The sequence below is a fragment of the Protopterus annectens genome, chromosome 7.part1 (genome assembly GCF_019279795.1).
Source record: "Protopterus annectens isolate FY-2018-M chromosome 7.part1, PAN1.0, whole genome shotgun sequence".
NCBI classification, from domain to species: Eukaryota; Metazoa; Chordata; order Ceratodontiformes; family Protopteridae; genus Protopterus; species Protopterus annectens.
Genome location: NC_056740.1, coordinates 480,754,305 through 480,770,840, shown reverse-complemented (window position 1 = coordinate 480,770,840; position 16,536 = coordinate 480,754,305). Strand labels below are relative to the sequence as shown.

Here is a 16,536-nt window from a genome sequence, read left to right as displayed (position 1 = left end):
GAAAAGATATCAATTTCCTCAACACCACCTTCCATAAGTACCAGACTATTTTCTACTGCTAGTCATCAGTGAAAGACGCTGCTAGTTTAATTTTTTTCGGGTGGGGGGGCAGGGGCAGCTACATTTTCTACTATAAAACAAAAGTAATACTTACCGATGGGGTCCCATGCCACCTCCACTAAAATTAGAACCGTCCCACATGGCTTCTAACTCCACACGCAGAACGTGCTGTTACCCACTGCACAGAGCCTGAAGCTACTGCCACTGTGCCGGACCTGCAGGCAAGAAGAAAATACATAGACACTTAGAGTGCATTGTACTAGGCAATGAAACTACTAATCATTTAGGTAACACCATGAGGAGTCGCACTCCATTTATTCTCCAAGGTTTCAATTAATTCTCCTATACATTCAACTGTTGGCATCCTTCCAATTTCAAGTAGTAGACTTCAACCTTTACAGGGTCATGAGGACACTAGATTCTACCCCAACAAGCAAGGAACATAACATTGAAATCTCTTCTGTGGACAGAGCATCATTATTACCAATGGATACCAAAATCATCCAATACCCTGATATCCAGAGATTATGCCAAGGCTAATCTACTTAAACTGAATCAAGACCCAGCTAAATTCAACATTCCCTTACAACTAGAGGACCCCACGTCTTAAAGAATCCTTTAATGTCAAATTACATGCATGTGGAACAGCTGCACAGATGCTTCTGCCCAACCCCCACCTCCAACTAAAGACCATTCCAAATTCTAAAACATATCTTGGGTTCCACTACAGTGGTACAAGCAGGCTCTAACAACAATGGGGAAGGGGGGGGGGGGGGACATCTTAAGATTCACAAAAGAAAAAAAAAAAACTACTGCTAAACTATAACTCTGGAGCCTGAGCAAATCAAAGCCAGAGATGACTAAATAGCCAACCAGGTAAGGATGACAACAAAGCCTTCTTTAACTACATTAGAAGGCTTAGAAACGATACCAAGCACTGCAGAGAGATGATAAATATATACTCCAACAGAGAACACAGGCAATCCACTACAGCAATAGCCTACGGCTAGGGTGCGAGTAATGCTGATTTACACACAGTTCATGTGGCTTGGTCGAACAAAGCCAACAGTGGACAAATCAACATTATCCACACCCAACTGTGGGTTATTGCTATTGCACATTTAAAAAAAAAATTGCTTCTCTGATGTACTGTGCATGCATATGGGACTTCTGACAGGAGACAACGGAGAAAGAAAATCTCTGCTGCTCTATTTAAAAGGATGAAATTCAAAACACTGTAGGAGGTACGAGAGAGATAGGATGGAGGATACATTTTAGTTGGGAAGAACGTACCAGATTTTCCCAGTATTTTTCTCCATCCTGTCTCACTCGTACCTCCAGAGTGTATGGATTTCTAATTTTATTTATTTTTAAATGGTGAAAAAACACAAACTTAAAAAAGTTACAGCATATAGTAATGGAAGAACGTCCAGGCAACCAGACCTTTTCCCGCTTGTATATGCTCTATTTACAATGGGCATGCTGGTTGGGCTAACAAAATCAGCCTGCATGTTTCTGGAATGTTAATGGCCAGTCATAGGTAGGTACTAGACTATTGGCTCTAGGGCCTATATAAGCCTAGCCAAAATGGTACCCTGGCTTTCGCCACCCAAGAAAATTATTTTCCTGTGCCCCTGTCGAGCAGAGCCACAGAAGTGATCCCCAGGGTGAATTTCCCATTTCCCATCCAACCAAGATTTTTCTTAGAGTGCGCTAATGAGCAGCTCTTTGACAGATAGGTAGTCTATTCCAGAGGATGGGAAGTCTCTGGGACAGGAATCTATCCCTCCAGCATGTTCCGTTTATTGCGGTGACAAGGTTTAGGTCGCTACAGCGTGTAGTTCGGAAGGATTGGGATTTCATTCAGCAGAGCATGTCCAACAGCTCTGGGTTTGACATAGATTTGTATGTTGGGCAGAGATTGCCTCAGAGTAGGCGATATGCAACGGAGTAAAGCTAGATTCTGAGACTGTATCCAAGGCCAGTAATCCTCTGTGAGGTATTTCTGTGGCCTCTCCAGTTGTAGATGTCTTGTGAGGTGCATACCAAAAGGGGCACTGCACTCTATAATGGGTCTAATGAGTGATGACTAGAGGGAAAAGTACAGTTTTGTACCTACCATAAATGTAGATGTTCGAAGATCCACATTGCTGCAGTCCTTACACTTGGGTAGTCCACTGTCCTCGGTCGGCCCGAATATCAAAGTATTAGGCTGACGTCGGTCACGGCGCTTAAGACTGACATCAGGACGTCAGGGTACAAATGCGCATGACCGACGTCATATCCTCAGTCTTTTCTTGCCCCAGATGTCAGAAGACCCTAAAAAGAAAGGTCAAAACCAAAAGACAGCAAAAAACAACCAACCACCCTTGCACTAATCATATGTACAATATATACAATATCCATAATATTTACAACCCAAACCACACAACCGCCTCTAACTACAGAGGGGAAGGAGGGAGGGTAAATTGGACTGCAGCAATGTGGATCTTCGAACATCTACATTTATGGTAGGTACAAAACTGTACTATGTTCTTCATCTCACATTGCTGCAGTCCTTACACTTGGGTAGAATCCCAAAGCAGAGGTAAGGGAGGATGGCAAAACTATAAAGCAGTAGGAGCTGCCAAAATGCCCTGTAAAATTGCAGTGGCAAAACCAGCCCTAGATTTAGAGTAAAGTGGAAGGTGGTAATGCTTAGAGAAAAGTATGCACTGAACTCCAAGTAGCTGCCTCCAAAATATCTTTAGTTGCCACCCCCCTTAAAAAAGCTGTAGAAGTGGCAGTAGCCCTAGTGGAATGAGGCCTAATCCCAGCTGGAATCTCCTTACCATGATGGGAATAACAGAAAGCAATACAAAACCCAATCCACTTAGAAATAGTTTGTTTTGACACAGGCTTGCCCTGAGAACCCAAAGCAAATGAAACAAATAACTGCTGAGACTGCCTGAACCCTTTAGTTCTGCTCAAATAATATCGCAACTGCCTGTGTATATCCAAAGTGTGCAAAATCTTTTCCCCTTTATTTTGGGGTTTGCATAAAAAGTAGGCAAATGAATAGTTTGGTTTAAAGCCACACTAGAAACCACTTTAGGCATAAAGGAAGGATTAGTATAAAGATACCCTATCCTTATGGAAAATTAAGAAAGGCTCAACCGCCATAAGGGCCTGTAATTCAGAAACCCTTCTCGCAGAGGTAATGGCCAACAAAAAGCAGTCTTCCATGATAAATATTTCAACTCGGCAGTAGCTGCAGGCTCAAAAGGTTGTAGAGTGAGTTTCTCCAACACAAAATTGAGATCCCAAGCAGGAGTAGGAGCTCTCGTGGGGTCTTATATTCTTTGCCCTCTAAGGAATTGCTTAAACAAAGGATGAGAAAACAATGGTGGGTCACAGTCATAGGGAGCAGAAATTGCTGCAGCATGAACCTTAATAGAAGAGAAGGACAAACCTTTGTCCAGTAACTCAGTAAGATATTGAAGAGCCACACTTAAATTAGGCTTAGAAACATCAAATTCCTTTGCTGTACTCCAAAATAAAAATCTCTTCCATTTATCTGCGTACACTTTCCTTGTACTAGGCCTTCTGGCCTCCAAAATAACATTCAAAACTTGCTGTGGAAGCTGAGACCCTCAGGGTTTAAAACAGAATATGCCAGGCTGTTAGGTGAAGAGAGTGAAGTTTGACATTGAGTAAATGACTGTTCTCCTGAGACAGCAGGTGTGGAATCGAAGGCAAAGGCCATGGAGGCCCGTACCAGACTTCTCAGTAATGGGCACCAGTGCTGTCGAGGCCAATCTGGAGCTATTAAAATCATCTTTGGCTTGTCCTGTCTGACCTTCAGGAGTACCTTTGGGAGGAGAGGCAGAGGTGGAAAGGCATACACATGAAGATTGCTCCAATTGAATGAAAGAGCATCCACTTTCCAAGCTGTGGGATGAAACCTTTTTGTGCAAAACTTTGGCAGCTGGTAGTTTAGTGGAGAAGCGAACAGATCTATGTCTGGAGTTCCCCATAACACTGTCAATTTCTGAAATACATGAGGATCCAATTTCCACTCGTGGGGATCCATAATTTGTCTGCTCAACACATCTGCTAAGGAGTTCTGTGCACCCGGCAGAAACCTTGCCTGAAGATTTAGCTGTAAACTGAGAGCAGTCTCCCACAAAATCATTGCTGGTCTGCATAGAGGATAAGAATGTGTTCCCCCTTGCTTGTTGATGTACCACATGACAGTTGTGTTGTCTGTTAGAACCAACACCTGCCCTGGAAGAAGTAAATCCTTGAAAGCTATTAATGCAAATTGGACTGCTAACATCTCCTTCAAGTTGATATGTAGATGTTGAAGTCTGGCAGGCCACGTGTCTTGTACCCACTTTCCATTTAGATGAGCTCCCCAAGCTTTGTCTGAGGCATCTGTCGTTAGAATCTGACTCGCCTCTGGCGGGTCACAGAGAGTCCCTTGTTTAGGTGACATTCCTGAGCCCACCACAAAATTCCTTTTGAATGCAAGGTATTATCTGAATGACAGTGTCCATATCTTGGCAGTGCTGTGTCCATACATTTTGAGATACCATTGTAGCTTCCTCATATGCAGTTTGGCATTGGGAAGCACCAGAATACAAGATGCCATGAACCCCAAGGCTTGAAGGACTGTCCTTGCAGTCAGCCTGGACTGATGAGACAATTGATGGAAGTAAAGAAAGATTCTTTTGTTTGTCCGGGGTCAAAAAGGCCATCTGGGATGCTGTATTCAGTCCCACACCCAGAAAGCACATGTCCTGAGAGGGTACTAGACTGGACTTTATTTCGTTCACAGAATACCCCAGGCATCTTAGCACTGCTATCACATATTGTAAATGATGAAGAAGTTCATCCTTTCCTTGGGCCAGAATCAGGCAATCGTCCAAATAAGGATAGATCTGTATTCCTCTTAGCCTGAAGAAAGCTATCACTGGAGCCAGAACCTTCGTGAATACTCTGGGCAGTAGATAAGCCAAAGGGCAATGCAGAGAACTGATAATGAGAAGTCCCAGCCCGAAAGCAGATACTTCCTGCAACTTAGCCTGATAGGAACATGAAGGTAAGCCTCCTTGAGATCCAGAGTCACCATCCAGTGATCTTTGCCCAGCAGAGGTAAAAGCTGTTGTAACGTCAACATTTTGAACTTGGGAATGTCCAGATAAGTGTTGAGGATAGATAAATCCAAAATTGGTCTCCACGTGTTCCCCTTCTTTGGTACTAGGAACAGGCGAGAATAAAATCCTAGGCCCACTTCTGGCAGAGGGACCGGTTGTATGGCCCCTATTTGAAGCAGCAGAGAAATTTGTTTGTGAGCCTCTGGTCTTTGCTGAGGAGGAACGTCCGGCATGCCTTTGAAAGGAGGCAAGGTATGGAAATAAAACTTGTAACCTTGGGTGTATGATATCCAATACCCATCTGTCTTGGGTAATCAAACTCCAATTTTCCTTGAAGAGTGCCAACCGTCCTCCCAAAGGTGCTGCCAGGCAAGAAGGATTTGGCAGCTGAAAAGGTAGGTCATTGGGCCTGTTTACGAAAGGACTGGCCCCTGCCCTCACCCGAAGATTGTGCAGGTGAACTTCCTGTTCTAGGTCTGAAGGAGCTCTGAGCTCTGCCCCTACCACGTCTAGATCTACCCCTAGACTGTGAATCATAAGAAGGGTACGTCCACCCCTTAGCAGGCCAATTCCTACTAAACTTCGGAGGCTGAACTTGCAAAAAATCTTTAACAGCCTGCATAGACTTAGCCTTGTCTTCCATTTTCTTCAAGACTGACTCCACAGGTGAACCAAACACATCAGACTGCAAAGGAGCATCCAAAATCCTGGTCTTAACATGGTCAGATAAATTCTGATCCCTCAGCCAGGCGTGCCTGCGAAGAACTGACCCAGTGGCAGCCACCCTAGACGAGGCCTGTACAGCATCAAAACCACATTGTAAAGAATGCTTACCCACCTGTTCAGAGACATGTACCAAATCTTGTAATTCTTTACACTCAATGCCTTCCGCCAGAGCATCTACCTTAGACTTCAATTGAGAAAGAAGATAGTTTTGATATTTCAACATGTGAAAAGTACAGTTTTGTACCTACCATAAATGTAGATGTTCGAAGATCCACATTGCTGCAGTCCTAACACTTGGGGTAGTCTGCTGTCCCAGTCGGCCCGAATACCAAAGTATAAGGCTGACGTCTGTCAAGGCGCATTAGTCTGACGTCAGGACGTCAGGGTACAAATGCGCATGACCAACGTCATATCCTCAGTCTTTTCTTGCCCCAGATGTCAGAAGATCCTAAAAAGATAAGGCCAAAACCAAAAAACACCAAACACTCCTGTACCAAATATATGTACAATATATACAAATTTACAGAAGTACAACCCCACTCACACAACCACCCCTAAACACAGAGGGGAAGGAGGGAGGGTAAATTGGACTGCAGCAATGTGGATCTTCGAACATCTACATTTATGGTAGGTACAAAACTGTACTATGTTCTTCATCCCACATTGCTGCAGTCCTAACACTTGGGTAGAATCCCAAAGCAGAGGTAAGGGAGGCTGGCAAATCATAAAGAAGCTGGAGCTGTCAACATGCCCTGCAAAATAGCCGTGGCAAAACCAGCCCTAGATTTAGAATAGAGGGGCAGGTGGTAATGCTTAGAGAAAGTATGCACTGAACTCCAAGTAGCTGCCTCCAAAATATCCTTAGTTGCCACCCCCCTTAGAAATGCTGTTGAAGTGGCAGTAGCCCTAGTGGAATGAGGCCTAATCCCAGCTGGAACCTCCTTGCCATGATGGGAATAACAAAATGCAATGCAAAACCCAATCCACTTAGAAATAGTTTGTTTTGACACAGGCTTGCCCTGAGAACTCAAAGCAAAAGAAACAAACAACTGCTGAGACTGCCTAAAATCCTTAGTCCTGCTTAAATAATAACGCAACTGCCTGTGTACATCTAAAGTGTGCAAAATCTTTTCCCCTTATTTTGGGGATCTGCATAAAAATAGGCAAATGAATAGTTTGGTTTAAAGCCACACTAGAGACCACCTTAGGCATAAAGGAAGGATTAGTATGTAATGATACCCTATCCTTATGGAAAATCAAAAAAGGCTCAACCGCCATAAGGGCCTGCAATTCAGAAACCCTTCTTGCAGGAGTAATGGCCAACAAAAAAGCAGTCTTCCATGACAAGTATTTCAATTCAGCAGTAGCCGAGGCTCAAAAGGTTGTAGAGTAAGTTTCTCCAACACAAAATTGAGGTCCCAAGCAGGAGTAGGAGCTCTACGTGGGGGTCTTATATTCTTTGCCCCTCTAAGAAATTGCTTGAACAAAGGATGAGAAAACAATGGTGGGTCACAATCATAGTGAGCTGAAATCGCTGCAGCATGAATCTTAATGGAAGAGAAAGACAAACCTTTGTCCAATAACTCAGTAAGATATTGAAGAGCCACACTCAAATTAGGCTCAGAAACCTCCAAATCCTTTGCTGCACTCCAAAATAAAAATTTCTTCCATTTTTTCTGTACACTTTCCTTGTACTAGGTCTTCTGGCTTCCATAATCACATTCAAAACTTGTTGAGGAAGCTGAGACCTGCTGTGTTCAAAACAGAATATGCCAGGCTGTTAGATGAAGAGAGTGAAGCTTGACATTGAGTAGATGACCGTCCCTCTGAGACAATAGGTGTGGAATCAAAGGTAAAGGCCATGGAGGCTTCCTTACCAGACTCCTCAGTAATGGGTACCAGTGTTGCGAGGCCAATCTGGAGCTATTAAAATCATCCTTGGCTTGTCTTGTCTGACCTTTAGGAGTACCTTTGGGAGGAGAGGCAGAGGTGGAAAGGCATACACATGAAGATTTTTCCAACTGAAAGAAAGAGCATCCACTTTCCAAGCTGTGTGATGAAACCTTTTAGGTGCAAAACTTTGGCAGCTGGTGGTTTAGTGGAGAAGCGAACAGATCTCGTCTGGAGTTCCCCATGACACTGTCAAATTCGAAATACATGAAGATCCAGTTTCCACTCGTGGGGATCCATGATTTGCCTGCTTAACACATCTGCTAAGGAGTTCTGTGCTCGGCAGAAACCTTGCCTGAACATTTAGTTGGAAGCTGAGCGCAGTCTCCCACAAAATCATTGCTTGCCTGCATAGAGGATAAGAATGAGTTCCCCTTGTTTGTTGATGTACCACATGACAGTTGTGTTGTCTGTTAGAATCAACACCTGCCCTGGAAGAAGTAACTCCTTGAAAGCCATTAATGCAAACTGGACTGCTAACATCTCCTTCATGTTGATATGTAGATGCTGTAGTCTGGCAGGCCACTTGTCTTGTATCCACTTTCCATTCAGATGAGCTCCCCAAGCTATGTCTGAGGCATCTGTCGTTAGAATTTGACTCGCCTCTTGGCGGGTCACAGAGAGTCCCTTGTTTAGGTGACATTCCTGAGCCCACCACAAAAATTCCTTTTGAATGCAAGGTATTATTTGAATGACAGTGTCCAAATCCTGGCAGTGCTGTGTCCATACATTTTGAGATACCATTGCAGCTTCCTCATATGCAGTTTGGCATTGGGAAGCACCAGAATACAAGATGCCATGAACCCTAAGGCTTGAAGGACTGTCCTTGCAGTCAGCCCGGACTGAAGAGATAGTTGATGGAAGTAAAGAGACAGATTCTTTTGTTTGTCCGGGGTTAAAAGGCCATCTGGGCTGCTGTATTCAGTCTCACACCCAGAAAGCACATGTCTTGAGAGGGTACTAGACTGGACTTTATTTCGTTCACAGAATACCCCAGGCATCTTAGCACTGCTATCACATATTCCAAATGTTGAAAAAGGTCTTCCTTTTCTTGAGCCAGAATCAGGCAGTCGTCCAAGTAAGGATAGATTTGTATGCCTTTTATCCTGAAGTAAGCTATCACTGGAGCCAGAACTTTTGTGAATACTCTGGGGGCAGTAGATAAGGCAAAAGGCAATGCAGAGAACTGATAATCAGAATTCCCAGCTCAGCAGATACTTCCTGCAACTTAGTCTGATAGGCACATGAAGGTAAGCCTCCTTGAGATCTAAAGTTACCATCCAGTGATCTTTTCCCAGCAGAGGTAAAAGCTGTTGTAACGTCAACATTTTGAACTTGGGAATGTCCAGATAAGTGTTGAGGATAGATAAATCCAAAATTGGTCTCCACGTGTTCCCCTTTTTTGGTACTAGGAACAGGCGAGAATAAAATCCTACGCCCCTTTCTGGCACAGGAACCGGCTGAATGGCCCCTATTTGGAGCAACAGAGAAATTTGCTTTAGAGCCTCTTTTCTTTGTAGAGGCGGAATGTCTGGCATGCCTTTGAAAGGAGGCAAGGTATGGAAATAAAACCTGTAACCGTGGTGAATGATATCTAATACCCATCTGTCCTGGGTAATTAAACTCCAATTTTCTTTGAAAAGTGCCAGCCTTCCTCCCAAAGGTGCTGCCAGACGAGAAGGCTCTGGCAGCTGAAAAGGCAGGTCATTGGGTCTGTTTACGAAAGGACTGACCCCTGCCCTCACCAGAAGACTGAGCAGGTGAACTTCCTGTTCTAGGCCTAAAAGAACCTTGAGCTCTGCCCCTACCACGTCTAGACCTACCCCTAGACTGGGAATCATAAGAAGGATATGTCCACCCCTTAGTAGGCCAATTTCTACTAAACTTCGGAGGCTGAACCTGCAAAAAATCCTTAACAGTCTGCATAGACTTAGCCTTGTCCTCCATTTTCTTTAAAACTGCTTCCACAGGCGAACCAAACACATCAGATTGTAACGGGCATCCAAAATCCTTGTCTTAACATGCTCAGCCAAATTCTGATCCCTCAGCCAGGCGTGCCTCGAAGAACAGAACCAGTGGCAGCCACCCTCGAAGAGGCCTGTACAGCATCAAAACCACATTGCAAAGAATGCTTACCCACCTGTTCAGAAACATGAACTAAATCCTGCAACTCTTTACACTCAATACCTTCCAGAGCATCCACCTTAGACTTCAATTGTGAAAGGAGATAATTTTGGTATTTTAACATGTGGAACTGGCAATTCAAAGCCCTCATGGCTAAAGTGGAAGAAGTATACACCTTCTTTCCCCATCTATCCAAAGCCCTTGCCTCTATCAGGAGGAACAGGATTTTTAACAACAGAAGCCTTAACACCTTTAGGCCCCTGAGAAACAGTTTCTGGGTCTGCCCTAGGACTCTTAAAAAGATACTTATGAGCTTCAGGCACCCTATAATACCTATCCGGTTTAACTGGGGCAGGAGGCAAAGAATCAGGGTTCAGGGAAGCCTCTGCAAAAACATCTTCCACCACATCCAGAACAGGAGGTATAGCCAAAGGCCTATGCTGGGGTAAAAACAAAAATTCCCTAAGCCTTTTCCTGGAATCAGAGAAATCTTGACCTTCCCATTTAAAATGCTCCCTCATGGAATGAAGAGTCTCTGAAAGAAAAATCCTCAGGAGGAGAAGCCGAAGGAGTAGAATCATCTACATCAGAATCAGAATAAGGAGGATACTCCTGTAAGTCTTCAGCCGAAGACTCAGAAGCCTCCGAACATTGCTCAAAACTCTCAAGCTCAGGTTCCACCCTAGGCCTCTTATCAGGAGGGGGCATAGAACCTCTAATCATAGTAATCAAATCATCTGCCATTTTAAGCATATGTTTCTTAGGCAGAGACCCTGAAGAACTAGGAGAAACACCCACAGAAGTTAAACCTGGCCTGCCTCTCGAAGAAGCCTTGGGAACAGAAGGGGAGGGCCTAACCACCTTAGGAAGGGAGGGGAGAACAGCTACCTGAGAAGCCCCCTCAGCCTGGCCTACCTCCTGAGAGTCTTGTAACAGTAAAGTCTCTCCCTGAGACTCCAAAGAAACTTCTGGCAGAACCTCCGGCTCCACCGAGCCCTCTAAAGAACCGACGTCCGGGACAGACGGTTCTTCCAACCGAGGCTTTGCTGCTTTGTCCTTGCGCTTTTAGGCAAGCGCGTCAGAGCATCCGACGGCATTTTATAATTACAACGCTTCCCAAAAACTAACCTGGCACAGTCTAATCTTCTCTTTATAGTGCATTTGTTAAATCTAGCACAAGAGCGACATCCAACAACGTCGTGCTCAGGCCCTAAGCAAGGTATACACAAGGTATGGTAATCCCTATGAGGTATCTGTTTCCCACAAGAAATACAGTTATTCACTTTTTCTGACATCCGGTTAAATACTGAGGCAAGAAAAAAACAAAATATTCCCCAGCGGGTACCAGCCAACTTTGATTCGGTCTGAAACTCCGACTTCAGAAAATTTCAGAACGCCAACCTGCACTCGCAATATTGCTTCTGCATCGGACCATGCGGCAAAAAAGACTGGGGATATGACGTCGGTCATGCGCATTTGTACCCTGACGTCCGACTAATGCGCCTTGACCGACGTCAGCCTTATACTTTGGTATTCGGGCCGACTGGGACAGCGGACTACCCCAAGTGTTAAGACTGCAGCAATGTGGGATGAAGAACATCTGGCAATTCAAAGCCCTCATAGCTAAGGTGGAAGAAGTATAGACTTTCTTTCCCCATCTATCCAAAGCTCTGGCCTCTTTATCTGGAGGAACCGGATTTTTTACAACAGAGGCCTTGACACCCTTAGGTCCCTGACTAACAGTTTCTGGGTCCGCCCTAGGACTCTTATAAAGATATTTATGAGCCTCAGGCACCCTGTAATACCTATCCGGTTTAACAGGAGCAGGAGGCAAAGAATCAGGATTAAGTGAAGCCTCTGCAAACACATCTTCCACAACATCCAGAACAGGTGGTATAGCCAAAGGCCTATGCTGGGGTAAAAGCAAAAATTCCCTAAGCCTTTTCCTGGAATGAGAGAAGTCCTGACCTTCCCACTTAAAATGTTCCCTCATGGAATGAAGAGTCTCTGACAAAGAAAAATCCTCTGGAGGAGAAGCAGAAGGAGTCGAATCATCTGCATCAGAATCAGAATAAGGAGAGTACTCCTGCAAGTCTTCAGCCGAAGACTCTGAAACATCGAAGCCTGCCCAAAACTCCCCAACTCTGGTTCCACCCTAGGCCTCTTATCAGGAGGAGGCAAAGAACCTCTAATCAAAGTAATTAAATCTTCTGCCATTTTAAGCATGTGCTTCTTGGGCACAGATCCTGTTGAACTAGGAGTGACACCAACAGAAGCTAAACCTGGCCTGCCTCTGGGAGAAGCCTTGGAAACAGAAGGAGAGGCCTAACCACCCTAGGAAGGAGGGAGTACAGTAACCTGAGAAGCCCCTTCAGCCTGACCTGCCTCCTGAGAGGCCACATCCTGCAAAATCAAAGTCTCCCCCTGGGACTCCAGAGAAGCCTCCGGCGGAACCACCGGTTCCACTGAAGCCTCTAAAGAACCGGCGTCCGTGGGCGACTCTTCTTGCCTGGGTTTAGCTGCTTTGTCTTTGCGCTTCTTGAAGAAAGGCGTCGGAGCATCCGGCGGCATATTATAATTGCACCGCTTCCCGAAGACCAACCTGGCACAATCTAACCTTCGGTTAATAGTGCGCTTATTGAACCTAGCACAAAAGCGACACCCAACAACATCGTGCTCAGGCCCCAAACAAGGAATACACAAAGTATGATAATCCCTATGCGGTATCTGCTTCCCACAAGAAATACAGTTATTCACTTTTTCTGACATCCGGTAAACCACTGAGGCAAGAAAAAACTAAAATATTCCCCAACGGGGTACTTAGCCAACTTTGACTCGGTCTGAAACTCCGAATTCGAAAAATTTCAGAATGCCGAACAGCACTTGCAACGCTGCTTCTGCATCGGACCATGCGGCAAAAAAGACTGAGGATATGACGTCGGTCATGCGCATTTGTACCCTGACTTCCTGATGTCAGTCTTAAGCGCCGTGACCGACGTCAGCCTAATACTTTGATATTCGGGCCGACCGAGGACAGCGGACTACCCAAGTGTAAGGACTGCAGCAATGTGAGATGAAGAACATCAATGACTTCTTTTTTTCTGGATGAGAAACGTTTTGTGATTAGGTGTGCCACATAGAATCTCCGGACCACTGCGGGATGTGATCAAAGAAGAGACTACTGTCCACCTGTGTCCCAAGGTCTCTTATCACACTTTTGGTATTAAGTAGACTACCACCTATGTCGTAGTTCATGGGTACAGAGTTTTTACCAAAGGGGATGACAATGCACGTTTTGGCACTGAGCTTCAGGCCATGGCTTTGACACCAGGCATCTGTCTCAGTGAGGCCCTTTTGTAGGATGCCCACATCATTAGGAGTTTCGATTATGGCTCCCAGTTTGCAGTCATCTGCAAACTTCGTTAGCCAGACACCCTCTGTGTTTGGTATCTACGTCTCTGAAGTACAGGCTAACAGGAGAGGACCCAGGACTGAACCCTGTGGTACTCTAGTCTGGAGTCTGCTATTTTCAGTGTGGGTTCTGTCCATGAACCAGTTGGCAACCCATCTTGTGACATAGGGATTTATACCTAGTTTAGTGAGTTTATCTATAATTCCAGAGTGGGGGATTGTATCGAAAGCCTTGGCAAGATCTAGATAGGCTGTGTGAAGCACCTTACCCTCATCTATGGTTTTGGTGACTGCTTCAAAGAAGTCTATCAGGTTTAGGAGACATGATCTGCCTTTTACAAACCCAAACTGGGTGGGGTTGAGTTTGGGGATTACCAATGTCTTTGTTTATGAGTTCCATGATGATACGTTCCATGGCCTTGCAGACCAGGCTTGTCAGGCTAATGGGGCAGTAGTTTCCGGGGTCCATCGTGGCTTCCCTTTGTGTAGTGGGATAACCGCAGTGCACCATTCAGTGGGCACAAAGCCTGAGGTGAGGCTATGATTGAACATGGTACTTCGGTGGGGTGCCAGCTCGTTCTGTAGTTCGTGTAGAACGCAGCCTGGGATACTGTCAGGTCCCATGGATGTTGTGTTATAGGCTTTGGAGAGTGTTTTTTTTACCTGTGCAGCTGTGATTACAGGAGCTTTGCATTCTTCCGGGATAGAGATGGGCCCTCTAGGGGGTGAGAGGGGGGTAAACTTAGCACTGAACCCATCTGCCAGGATGTTGGCAGTATCAGTTGGTTCTGTATCTTTAGTGCCATTGTGCTGTAGCTCCAAGTAGATCTGAGTGTTGCCATTGAGACTGACAGCTATAGAATGCTTTGTGGTGGTCTTTAGAGAGAGTGGCAATTTTGTTTTCATAATTTGCTTTGGAGGATTTTATGAGAGATTTCAGCTTCTTACGGAGGCTGACCAGGGGAGCTCCTCCACTCATGGGATTTTACTCTTTTGCAACAGTTTCTTTCTTCTGTTGTAGTTTGTTTATGGCAGAGGACCACCAAATTGGCTTTTTTTGGAGGATAGCATCTTGGTTCTGTTAGGGCTAGTACGATCCATGCACTTGTTTAAGTGCTTATAAAAGTGCATTTATGTAGGATTCAGCAGTCGTACGTCTATTGTCCGTCTGCATGGGTGTCATGAAGTTTGCCACTTCTGTCTTAAGTGTGAAGTTGACTTTGGAGAAGTTTTTTTGACAGTGGTTTCACTAATGGGGGTGGGATGTGGATATCTCGGGTGATTAGCTTGCGGTCGGATCTGACCAACAAGGAACTGACCTCTGGTGTGGAACACCAGTCGCCCATGTTGGTAATGACCAGGTCTAGGATATTGCTGCCTCTGGTGGGGGTGTGAAGTTGATCCAAGGCATTGGAATTTATGAATTCCAGAAAACGTTGAGCAAGAGTTAGTACACGAGTAGTTTTCCCAGTTAATGGTGGGGTAGTTGAAATTGCCCATTATTAGGGTGTTGGGTTGTACCCCAATATTAAATGAGGAGTGGGAATCCTGGGGCATGGTGGAGGGGTCTGCGGCAAGCTACAATTTAGATTGCGGTCTTGCCCAGAGTTAGTTGCACTTGGATAATCTCGGATGCATTATGCCGTGCAACTAGCCTGGAGGTGTGGATATTCTTAAATACGGACATGTCTCCACCTTTAGTGCTTTGGTCCGGGTTAGGTGGCCGAAAGGTGTGGTATGAATTATAGCCTGGTAATGAAGGGGTGCTCTCTGGAGCTTTGAACCAGGTCTCTGCCACTGCACAGATGTCCAAGTTCTCCATTTTAAGGAGTGCCTCGAGTGAGTGCATTTTGAGGTTAAACTTCTAGCAGTGAGTAGCATTATCCTCAGATTTTGCTTGCTTGTACCAGTTACGGTGGTGAATTTGTCATTTGAACCTTGCCTAAAAAAGGCACTATAGGGGTGGCAAGAGCCTTAACCAGTATCTGGAATCCCAAGGGCGACAGGTGCAGGCCATCTCTGGCAAAGCATTGTGGTCTATCAATCATGTCATCCCAGGAAGACAAATACTGGATCCCCTTAGAATGACATCACCAGAAGCTTAGCCAATTGTTGAAGTCAATCATTTTGTCCTTGTACTGTGGTATCATTCTAGGTGATGGCAGGATGCTACTGAGGGCTATGGTCATACCTGCCTGGGCTACAAGATCAGAGAACTCCTCCGTGTCTCTCCATGTAGTCCAAGGATGTATGTTCATAGGTTCATAGGTTTATACTAGGCTATCTGCCCTAAGGCATTTATAAGCCTAGCCCAAATTTTTGTGGCTTACGCCACCCCTTATATGAAAAAATACTGTGCCCATTAGTTTGTTGTGACTCTGTCCAGCAGTGACACAGATATGATTCCCGGGGTAAACCTACGATCTCCCATCCACAGGTCTAGATTTCTCTTGAACAGAGTCAGCGAGGTGCTCTGCCTCACATGGACCGGGATTTTATTCCACAGCATAGGGAGTCTCTGAGTGATAAATCTATCACTCCAGCACGTCCTATTTATAGCCGTGCTAAGGTTTAAGTTGCTTGCTCTAGTGGTTTTGGTGGATTTGGATTTTTTTGAGGTGGAGCATGTCCATTAATTCCGGGTTGGACATGGCCTTGTATGTCAGGCACATGTCACCTCTGAGCAGACGGTATGCGACTGAATAGAGCTGGAGTTTCTTCAATCTGGCAGCATATGACAGATTTTGGAGTCCCTTTATCCTTTTGGTGAGGAACTTTTGGGGTCTCTCCAATTGCTGCAGATGTCGGGTGAGATACATCCCGAATGGGGCATTGTACTCGATCATTGGTCTGATAAGTGAAGAGTACAGGGAACAATGACCTCACTAGATCTGGATGTGAATCCCTTCATGATCAGGTGGGCAATGTAGAAGGTCTTTCTAACCACTTTAGCAATGTGAGTGTCAAAGAAAGGCCACTGTCAACCTGGGTCCCCAGATCCCTGATAACCTCTTCTGTGCTTAGTGGATTGCCACCTATATGGTAGCTTGGGGTTACCTTGTTTTTCCCGAAGGGTATGACTATACATTTTTTGGCGTTTAACTTCAGGCCATGGCTCTGGCACCAG

General features: G+C 45.1%; 1 protein-coding gene across 1 annotated transcript in view; it reads right to left on the bottom strand.

Annotated features, from left to right (window-relative positions):
• The window catches only part of LOC122807833 (RNA-binding protein 6-like), a gene marked incomplete in the record, with an annotated part of 356,906 nt that overhangs the window by 211,625 nt on the left and 128,745 nt on the right, over positions 1 to 16,536 (bottom strand). Inside the window, 1 exon segment of the mRNA XM_044078932.1 lies at positions 155 to 275. Coding sequence (XP_043934867.1) covers positions 155 to 201 — 47 coding nt within the window.